At 56.8% G+C, this 11,022-nt stretch overlaps 1 protein-coding gene across 1 annotated transcript in view; it reads left to right on the top strand.

The window, feature by feature from the left end:
* Window positions 1-11,022, top strand: part of KCNH6 (potassium voltage-gated channel subfamily H member 6) — a 34,814-nt gene that overhangs the window by 12,345 nt on the left and 11,447 nt on the right. Inside the window, exons 3-6 of the mRNA XM_057381201.1 lie at window positions 1,235-1,390; window positions 3,914-4,035; window positions 5,758-6,070; window positions 7,538-7,749. Coding sequence (XP_057237184.1) covers window positions 1,235-1,390; window positions 3,914-4,035; window positions 5,758-6,070; window positions 7,538-7,749 — 803 coding nt within the window. The remainder of the gene's footprint in view (window positions 1-1,234; window positions 1,391-3,913; window positions 4,036-5,757; window positions 6,071-7,537; window positions 7,750-11,022) is intronic.

Below are 11,022 nucleotides of genomic sequence, written 5' to 3'. Positions count from 1 at the left end.
AAAGAAAAGAAAAGAAAAGAAAAGAAAAGAAAAGAAAAGAAAAGAAAAGAAAAGAAAAGAAAAGAAAAGAAAAGAAAAGAAAAGAAGGAATCCTGGCCGCTGGGGTCTTTAAATAGATTTCACCAAATCCATTTCTTTCCCGTTCTTGCGCCTGTGTGTGTGTCCGTGTATGTGCACATCCCTGACGTCACGGCAGATTTTGAAGTTGCCCGATGCCGGCCATCTGCTCCTGATTACGGGAGGCCCTGAGCTCCTTAAAATTATACGCAGAAAGGCCAACATGCCCCTCCCGGCTGGAGCGCGGCCACGGCCGGAGCGGGAGAGCACCGGCAGYGCATCCCTGCCCGAGCCGCTAATCCCTGGGGATCGGAGCAAAGGCGACATCGGGGATCTKCACGGGCCAAAAACCGCCCTGCGAGGAGATGGTTTGGGTTCCTGCCGGCTGGAGTGGTACCCGGGTGCTCCATCACCTCTGGGGGGGTTGGGACAGGAGCCTGGGGATGCTCAGGTGGGATTCAAGGGGTCCTGCTGCCAGCAAAATCAGCAGACTGCTCAGGGAAGGGACTCACAGCCCTCAGATAGGGTTTTTTTGAGGATTTGGTGGGAATAAAGCTGGCAAAGGAGGTGGGAACCTTCGCTCAGCGCGTTGGGAAAGACCTGCGGGTGTTTTCAGTTGTTGCCGCACAAAAAGAGCCGCAGGGTCCAGCTGACACCCAAGAGAAAAATCCCTATGGCAAATTCGGGATTCTCCTCGCAGCCTCCATCACTCCCAGGACAGCGATCCTGCCCTTGTGCCCSMTTTGTGCCTCAGTTTCCCCACARYAGGATGAGGTTGYGCCTGACCAMTCCATGSCARCGCCTTTAGGGGATGTCCTTGGGGCCGTCACACTGACCCCACCCGGCCCTACTGCCTGCACCCCGCCCCCAAAAACTGCCTGGTGRTTGCAGGGCAATTAACCGCAGCGTGATTACGAGCAGGATGCTTAATGAGGTTAAACCACTACCTGGGACTTCCTGAGTTCTTAATTACTCACTCTTTAATTGCTGCTCACAAGTACATTAATATAAATGACTGTCTGGGACAGAAGAAAAAAGATGTGATCAGTGTGATTGGGATGCTTCAGGGATGTGGGACTTTCCAGAGGGGATTATACCCATCAAAGTGTTTTAAAGTGTTCGGGAGGAGGGGTAGAACTTCCCCTGCAGCCCCCCTGAGCCTTTTTCTGCTCGGCAGCCTCGTGTTTCCGCTGCCTGGTGGATGTGGTGCCCGTGAAGAACGAGGAAGGCGTCGTCATCATGTTCATCCTCAACTTCGAGGAYCTGGCGCAGCTCATCGCCAAAAGCTCGGGGAGGAGCCTGCACCACCGCCTGTCGCAGAGCTGGAACAAAGGTGGGTGTCCCGGGGGTCGTGGGAGAGCAGAACAGCATCCTCAGGACCATCCTCATCCTCAGGACCATCCTCATCCTCAGCAGCATCTTCATCCTCAGCACCATCCTCATCCTCGGCACCATCCTCATCCTCGGCACCATCCTCATCCTCGCGGTTTTCTCGGCGTTGGGGTTGGAGGATGCGCCCGCGACGGGGCAGGATCCTGCTCGGGATGGGATTTTGGGATTTTGTGGTTTTGCTGCTCAGGGCTCTGGTCCAACCAAACCTCAGCTGAGTAGGAAAACACTGCTGGGGTCAGCTGTGCTCCCCTCGCACTTCCCGAAATCCCAGAGAYTTGGGAATGGGGCTGGGGGCTGATTCTCTGTGTGAGATGGTGAATTTTTATCAGCTCATAAAAGCTGCGAGTGGAGCCGTGGAATCCCTCCGTGAAGCCCCCACATTGCTGGATCTTTTCTGTATTTAAACTGGAGGTGCTGGTGTGGGACAGGACCTGTGTGTGGGGTCACATTTGRTGTCACCAGGAGGTGCAGGGGACATTTGGTGTCACCAAGAGCTGTGGGGATGTCCCTGCAGGTGAATGGCACCAGGATTGCTGCACTGCCCTCACTTTGGGCCGTTCCCCGCTCTCCCAGACTCATTCCAGGGTTTCGTGAGGAGTTTGGAAACAGTGGAAAACTCCAATTCCCTTTTTTGGGAAGACTGGATCAAAGGGAAGCCGCGGTGAGGCTCTCTAGGGGATATTCAGGGATGCAGATGTTAAACCTGACAAAGAGCTGCAGCTTCTAAATCTCCTCTTTCCATGCATCCCTCAGTGCTGGTCACYTCTCCTGGAGCCAGGGGAATAATCCCACATCTGCCTTCATGAAAACATTCGCTGGGGGTGTTTTTGAGAGGCTTTGGGGCAGGTTTTTTGGCATGTGGGGTGGCAGAGCAGGGCTGGGATCAGAGCCAGGGCCACATCRGGGAGCAATGGGGACAAGTGAACTGGTACAGAGTGTGAGTCCCAGGGCATTCCCACTGGGGAAACATCCACATCCTGGAGATATGGAGATCCATATTCTGTGTGTGGCAGCAGGGACCAGCAGAGTTTTTTTTTGGAGGGTTTTCTGTGTCCTCAGGCACGCAGGGGGCTCAGGGTGTGAACAGACAGATCACTGTGCACGCGTTTCGGATGTGACAAAGTGATGAGATTCACGTTTTTGACGGATTGCTTTAGTACTTCCATGCATGAAGGGCTGGGGAAATCCTAAATTCCAGCATCAGCATCACTTTTCAACCCCACCAGAGTATCCCAGCACTTGATGCACCCACACCCCATCCCATCCCAAGGCATAATTTTGGCAGGAGGCACCCAAATCGATGTCACCCATCCCTTCCCCGCATGTTGGATGTTGTTTTGTGCATCCCAAGGGCTGTTTCTTGGGTGACAGTGGCAAGGCCAGAGCTGCTGGTGCCAGCCCAGGTCACACTCTCAGGTTTTCTGACTCAGTTTTTAATTGCTTGGCCACGGGTGGCTGCATTGGTGCTCCCCAGCTCGGTGGTGGGATGGGAAATTCGGGATGGGAAATTTTCTTCCGGCTGAAAAGCTGCTCTGGGCGGTGTTTTGGGGTGAGCAGAGGGGTCCCCCGTGGGTGGGGACATTTCTGGGCAAGCTGGGACCCTGCCCAAGCAGCTCAGGGGTGTTTTGGGGCTGGTGAAGAAAACTCATCCTKCCAAAATCCTCAACGCGCTGTTTTTCCCCAGGGGACAATGACTTTGTGGAACTCACACCACATGTCCCACATGTCCCAGGATTTTTGCCACTTTTCATGCAGTTGGGGAGCACATTTGGGTGCTGAGCAGGCCCCGAGGSTGTGAGCCCAGCTGCTCACCTGAAATCTTGTGACTGTGGTGGTCTCCTCTAGAAGAGRATGAGTGACTTTGCATCGAGTCCTCTCCAGATCTGGGCTCTTCTCRCCCTGCACCTCCCTCACAGCTCCTGGCAGCCCTGGCTGTCCTTGTCCTCCCCCCAATCCCTGCTGAGGTTGTCTCCTGGTCCCCTGTGATGGCAGGAAGAGACRCCCCCGTGTAGTCCAGATTGCCTCACTGAAAATCCGAAACAAAGCCAGGAAAAAAAAATTGCTAGAGCTACTTTTCTTTCAACGCCTTTCTAAATCACCATCTCTGCTACGTGGGGTTTATTTCTTTTTTTTTTTCTTTTCCTGAAGTTCCACCAAGGAGATTTAGAGGCTCGATTTCCTCCAGGTCCAAATCCCTTAAGTGGCTTTAACCTCTTTAATTGGCTAGGGATGCTCTGCACCTTTCCCATCTCACATCCACAGTTGTAGGAGGACTCTTGTCCAGCTCAGCAGATCAGGGTCTGCTTCCAGCCTGGGATTTTGGAGCTTTGGAGGAGGAAGGGCCCCAAAGCCACCCCAAATTCTCTGCAGATTCTCCCCCTGCCCTGCCTCAYTGCAGCCATCACGAGCAGCTAGGTCACACCTTTCTCTCTCTTGTGTTTTGTTTTTTTTCTTTTTTAACAAGGTCAAGGTCAAGGTCAAGGTAGGAGTTTGAAGTTTAGTCTCCCGTCCCTGCGGCGACTCAAAATCCAGCGGGAATCTCTGCCCACCAGTGAGTTTGATGGAGTAGCCATTGACTATGGAAAGGTAACCGTAGCCTTTGTCTGATCCCAGCCCACGCCTCACTCAGGCCAGGTCCCAGCGCTGTCCCCTCGCTGTCCCCACCCCGCTCCCCCTCGGCTGCTGTGGCTCGGGYGRCAGGGCTGAGCTGAGCTCAGCTGAGCTGAGCTGAGCTGCTTTGGCGGCGTGGGCTGGAGCTCTCTGCACATCCCAGGAGTGGGAGATGTCCCCAAGCAGATGTCCCCGAGCAGATGTCCCCAGGGAGGAAGGGCTGGCCCATGGTGTGACCTGTCCAGGATGGTGGAGCTCCAGGGATGCTGTAGCTGTAGGGATTTGGAGCAGCAGTGCTCTGAGCAGGGTCTCAGGCTCGTTTTCCCCACATTTTCCTGGCAGTTCCGGGTTTCTCAGCCCTCAGATCCTGTAGCTGTAGGGGTGTGGAGCAGCAGTGCTCTGAGCAGGGTCTCAGGCTCGTTTTCCCCACATTTTCCTGGCAGTTCCAGGTTTCTCAGCCCTCAGATCCTGTAGCTGTAGGGGTGTGGAGCAGCAGTGCTCTGAGCAGGGTCTCAGGCTCGTTTTCCCCGGGTTTCTCAGCCCTCCAGTGAAGATTGTGCTTCCCGTGGTGGAGGCTGATGCTGTCAGGCTGATGTTGTCATTGCTGACCTTGAAAAGGTGTTGGTGGCACCTCTTTAGAGATTCTTGGTGGCTTCCTGACTGYCAGAAGTGCTCAGGGCACCTCCACTCAAAGTCCTGCTGTTTTYTGAAATGCTGCAGCTCGAGGCAAAGGGGCAGTGCCAGGGTCTTGCTGTGCTGGGTGCATCCCAACAGCCTGAATCACAAATTTGCTTCCCCAAATCAGAGATAGAGTGAGATGGAAGGTGCTGTCTTCTCAGAGGTTGTGTTTGTGACGGGTTGAAGGTGTGTGTGGTGTTATCAGATGCTTTGGCTGCATCATTCCTGTAGACACCAGGAATTTTCACTGCTGAAAGCTCTGGGTACCCCCAGGCTGGAGCTGCACAGGGCATACAGAAGGAAAATGTGGAATTGAGGATGATGTGATGATCCACTGCTGTGCTGGGCCAAAGAGCAGCCAACCTCCCCAGGCACCCCATCCTAAAACCTGCCCCAAGGGCCTTAGGGATGGTGAGAAGTGCCACAATCCCTCCTGGAGGGCACAGTCCCATGAATTTCTGCTCCMRAAGGTGGTTGCTTTGCACACCCCAYRGCAGAARTTAAAGTCTGGAAATTCTTCAGRTATCTGGRGRAAAGGTTTAGCCATGGCCAAGGGTGGCTGTAGAAGAAGGAGCACCAATAAATTTAAAAATCCAGCAGCTCCTCCAGTGTTTCCTGGTGCAGAGCACATCCTCTCTGCCACAAACACCAGCACAGGAGCTGGGCACTGAGCCTGGTKGTGGCCTGAGCCCTTTGCAGCCCAGCAGTGACACATAGGGACATCTCAGAATAGCGCATGGCACAGCAGGTAYTCCAGGCAAACCTGTCCCTAGATCTCCTCCTTTCTCACTCTCACCTGCTTCCCAGCTGTGCAGCATTGCCTTGCAAAGCTCCCCGTGGCTGTAGGAGGTGGGAGCTGCCAGGACCCTGCTCCTGGTGCAGGTTGGGGCCAGCCTTGGAGCTGCAGCGCTTCCCAGCCCTCTCTCTGCCTCTCCTCTCACCCACCCCGGCTCCCTCTCCTTTCCCCCGGAACGCGGGGACCCCCTTCTAATACAACGCTTTCTCCTGGCTGTCTTAAAGCCTGGTGGTGACTCCCTGATTTTGAGGGACTTGAAGACATCGCCCAAGGAGAACTGTATGCAGTCAGAGACCGAATCCCTCCTGGAAAAGGAGCGGAGGCCAAGCCTGGAGGCCGACCCCACCCTACAACACTCGTCCCCGAAACAAGAGGCTCCCGTGCTGGGCCCACGAGGGTCGTACCCTGCATGGGGTTTCTTTCGGTCTCGCCCCGGGGGCAGCTTCCACAGCCTCCGCAGGGTCTCCTCCTTGGACAACTTTGAGGCTGCGAGGTCTGAGTTCCAGAGAAAATTCAGGGAAAGGAGGGCAAACTCAGGTAGGGGCAAACCCCGGAGCTGTGGGTTCTTCTGTGGGAGTTCTTCTGGCAATGGCCTCAGCACATCTCGGGGGGGAGGTGTCGGTCTTGTTCCTCTCTGCAAAGTGGAGATTATCTGGGTTTTGTCCCCAAAATCCATGGCCATTMCCTGCACAGGCAGGTCCTGCTCTGTCGGCGGAGCAATCCGTGGTTTGCGTGCGAGATGTGAGACCACGAGAGGTTGAGGTTGGTTGTCCCACACCAGGGGCACCCCAATGCCATCCCACCTTCCCAGGAGGGAGGGAAGGGGTCTGCAGGGATGTGCAGGGTGAGCTGTGTCCGTGTGTTGGACGGTGAGACACCGGCCAAGTCACTCTGTGGGGCTGGAGGGAGCAATCCTTCACCGTGGTGTCCATGTCCAGACCTCTGGTTCTCGTGAGAGTGGTGACAAATTAAATGGAGGTCAGGAATGAGCAGCTGGGGGTGAGAGAGAACCAGTCTGTGGAATCTGGCTGGAGAAAATGAGGTGGGGGATTGTGATCCTGTAACAGTGCCAGGTTTTGGACCCTCAGGAGGAGACGAAATGTAGAGGGAGGGAAGGGGGATGAGCAGGGAGAAGGGTGGCAGCAGGGTGACCACCACTMACTGGCACCTCCACGATGTCTGTGACACCTCCTGCCCACACCATCACTTGGGTCTGTCAGAGTGCGAGGTTAGAAAGGGTAAAAAGCTGAATACACAGCCCTGCCCTGCCTGCAGGAGATGGAAATGTTGGTACACACTGGTTACGGTGCTCGGGGATCTTTCTGGAGCCCTGGGGTGGGCACAGGCTCCAGTTCATGAGATGTTGTCACAAACCTGCCCATGAAATGGCCACCTCCACACCTYCCTCCTGGTCCTGCACTGGGGTGACCCAGAGAGCCAGGTCCCCAGGGAAAACTGTCAGGATCCAGCCCCACTTCAGCTCTTCTTCCAGAGAGAGCGCTGAGCTCCCTGCCCGGAGCMTGGGGGTGGAGGAAACATCTGAGTGGGAACATCATCCAGCTCCCAGTTCAGTTTGGTGGCCAAACACCAGGACAGCAGCTCGGCAGCTATGTTAATCAGGCTAAAGCATGCAAGRGTGGAGGAGAACGACCTCCTCCTTTATCTGTTTTCATGCCAGTTTTGGTGGATCTCATTGGGTTGGTCCCCAATGCAATCTCCAGGCATAGCAAAGGACATTGCGTGTCTGTGTTTGGGCAGCTGCTCTGAGCCCCCTGAAGGAGGTTTAATGGTGAAAAGATGGGTGAAATGTGGGAAAAACAAGCATCCCAGGTTGGGCACCCCACATTTGAGCCAGCCTGAAGAAGCCAAGCTTTATGGCCAAGCAGATTTTGGCACTTTGTGGTGGTCCCCAACTCCTGGAGATCCTCCACGAGGCTCGGGGCTCTGGGGCTCTGTTCCTGCTCACATTGACCTCCTCAATTTCTCCTCTCCATCCTCTTTCAGAGGCTTCCCACGTCAAACCCAACCCCCCAAACTCCACTTCGGACTCGGACCTGATGAAGTACCGGACCATCAGCCAGATCCCCCAGTTCACGCTCAACTTCGTGGAGTTCAACCTGGAGAAGCACCGCTCAGGCTCCACCACCGAGATCGAGATCATCGCTCCCCACAAAGTGATGGAGCGCACACAGAATGTCACCGAGAAGGTCACGCAGGTACGTGGGCAGTGGTGTCACCGAGAAGGTCACGCAGGTACGTGGGCAGTGGTGTCACCAAGAAGGTCACGCAGGTACGTGGGCAGTGGTGTCACCAAGAAGGTCACAGAACATGGGCAGTGGTGTCACCGAGAAGGTCACACAGGTACATGGGCAGTGGTGTCACCGAGAAGGTCACTCAGGTACGTGGGCAGTGGTGTCACCGAGAAGGTCACGCAGGTACATGGGCAGTGGTGTCACTGAGAAGGTCACACAGGTACAGGGACAGTGGTGTCACCAAGGTCACGCAGGTACATGGGCAGTGGTGTCACTGAGAAGGTCACGCAGGTACATGGGAAGTGCTGTCACCAAGGTCACGCAGGTACATGGGCAGTGGTGTCACCGAGAAGGTCACAAAACATGGGCAGTGGTGTCACCGAGAAGGTCACGCAGGTACATGGGCAGTGGTGTCACCGAGAAGGTCACTCAGGTACGTGGGCAGTGGTGTCACCAAGAAGGTCACGCAGGTACATGGGCAGTGGTGTCACCGAGAAGGTCACTCAGGTACGTGGGCAGTGGTGTCACCGATGGGGTGGCAGGGGACAGTCACAGCTGCTCCTGCGGCTTTTGAAACTCAAAAAGTGAGGGCAGTGAGATTCCGCCCCAGGAAATGCCACTATCCCTGTGTTTGGTTATTTAACAATATACATTATGTTCCTCTGAATGAAATGCTCGTTGAAGTCCCCTAAATGAGTATTTCGGGTCATTTGTGGCTGAGGGAACGCCAGCATGAACCGCTTGTGACGGTGGCCTCGAAGGGGACACATGTGTATGGGTGTGGCTCCTTTAGGGGAGCTCTGGCCACTGTTCCTGACCCCCAGAGCCGGCCCCGAGGTGGCCAGCCAGGGACACAGCCCGGTGTCACCACGCCGAGGACCACAGGATCCCCTGGGAGACAGCAGGTGGCACTGCACTGTCACCCAAAGGGACCCGAGTGGCATGGAACATCCCATGGGGATGCCAGAGTGAGAGAAAGGTGCTGAGGGATCCCCCAATCCCGAGCAGGGAGCTCTTCTCCCGTGGGGAAACTGAGGCACRGCAGAGCCACAGTGTGCAAAATACAGCTAAGGGCAACTCCCATTGGTCCATCTGGGGTGTTACTGGAGATTCTCCTTTTTTCTGGGTGCTGGCCCCACAGTGAGTGGGCAGGGAGTGGACACAGGAGCTGTTTGGGATAGTCTGGCCCCACAAGGAGGGCAGAGAATGGACAGAGGGGCTGCTTGGGACGGTCTGACCCTGCAGGGAGTGGACAGAGGGGCTGTTTGGGATGGTCTGACCACATAGAGAGGGCAGGGAGTGGACCCAGGGGCTGCTTGGGATGGTCTGACCCTGCAGGGAGAGCAGAGAGTGGACAGAGGGGTTTTTTGGGATGGTCTGGCTCTGCAGGGAGTGGACACAGGGACTGTTTGGGACAGTCTGGCCCCACAAGGAGRGCAGAGAATGRACASAGGGGCTGTTTGGGACAGTSTGRCCCTGCAGGGAGTGGACACAGRGGCTGTTTRGGACAGTCTGACCCCACAGGGAGGGCAGAGAGGGCAAGCCACAAGTGCAGCGAAGGTGCCGGGCTCAGTCTCGCAGGGCTGTGGCTCTGGAGCACAGCTGGTGGCATGTGGGGATGCTGTGGGGTCGGTGTCACCAGGCTGGGGTGCTGTCTGCAGGTGGCACATGTCCCAGTGYCCCCAAACCGCCCCGCTGGGTGCTGGGGACAGGGATGGGGGCCGAGCTGGGTGACAATACGTGCTGGGGGTGACACGGTGTCGCTGCCAGCCTGCAGCCAGCACCGTGGGCTCGATCCCACACAGCCCCTCCTGTGCCCAAGGCTCTCCTGGTGGCTCTGGAGCAGCCCCCACCCCAGCTCAGTGCCCCCATCCCCATCACAGGGCGAGGCGCAGGGAAGGCGATGGGCGCTGGGCACGAGCAGGGTCAGCCAGGGTCACTCCCCCCTCTGTCACCCACAGCTCCCTCCTCCTCCTCTCTCTTCCTCCTCGTCCCTTGTGCTCTCCCTCGCTCACTGCTGGCACCCAGCACCCCGCTGGCAGCACCCAGCACCCCACAGCATGAGCCTGCAGTTGCGGCTGAAGCCGGTAAGTGCAGGGGCAAGGGGACAAGGGGACGAGGGACGGGGCTGCCACCGCAGGAAACACTGCCACTGCCACCTGCAGACACGCCCAGGGCCACCCAGGCCACCCAAAGGTGACCTTCCCAACCCTGACAGGCAGAGAGGAACAAAGCTGCAGCTGTCCCGTTGCTCTGATGCTTTGGGTGCTCTTCTGGGGATTGTTCCTTTACCCTTTTCTGCCTCAGATCTTTGGCCTCGTGGTTTTTTATTCGTTCCTGCCTGGAAAGCAAGAAGGCTTAATCTGTTCTTGCTTCTGCCACAAGAGCTRGGTGCCAGGAACAGGGATGAGGGGCAGGGCAGGTGCCCCAGCATTTGGTGGCCCGAATTCATGACTGGCCCCAAAAAGCTGCCTCCAGCCAGGCAGAACAAGCATCCAACGCTGACGGTGGCAGCGTGGCTGGTTTTCCCAGACACGAGGTGAAAGGAGCCCATCCCTCTTCTGGCTGAATCTCAGTTTTGGGATCAAGCATTTTATGACTGCTGCCTCGTCCCCGTCCCCACGATCCTGGCCGGTGCCTCATTCCCTCCGCAACGATTGCATTTGGGTCACTTTTTCCAACCCCTCCCCTGCCCGTCCACCAACGACGTCGAACGGCTCCCGCAGCTCCATTGGCGCTCCTGTCCCCCACGGGGGCCCCGCCATCGATTGGCTTTGATTAATCCACGCCGGGCTCCCGAAATGCCCTTTGCAGCCRCATGTCTCCCACCCGGCTGGCCGAGTGCCTGCGTGGCTGCGTGGGCGATGCCACGGCCCGAGCGCCGCGCCGGACGCTGCCGGGGCGCGTGGGGCTGGGGGCCCCCATGGTGGACAGCAGGAGCTCGAGGGTCAGCTGCCGCCTGGGCCGGAGGGCAAGCTGCAGGCAGGTAGGAGCAGGGGGCACCTCGGGGGCTCTGGGGCGTGGAAGAGAATGCCAGTGAGGGATGGGGCTGGAGGGGTGGATCTGCTTCGGGTCGCAGCATCAGGAGACCTTGGGAGAACCTTTGAGCAAGGCAGATGTAGGGTGCAGGAAGGATCAGACCCTTCTTCTGTTGGCAGAGCCATGGTGATGCCCATCGCTGTTGGCTTGGGATGTGTGGATTCTTTTTCCTCTGCTCTCTTCTTTCCTCTCTCCTCT

Source organism: Malurus melanocephalus, unplaced genomic scaffold, assembly GCF_030028575.1.
Source record: "Malurus melanocephalus ecotype Western Australia unplaced genomic scaffold, MMel_1.1 scaffold_496, whole genome shotgun sequence".
NCBI lineage: Eukaryota > Metazoa > Chordata > Aves > Passeriformes > Maluridae > Malurus > Malurus melanocephalus.
Note: the sequence above shows the minus strand (reverse complement) of the source record. Positions and strands in the feature narration are given on the sequence as shown.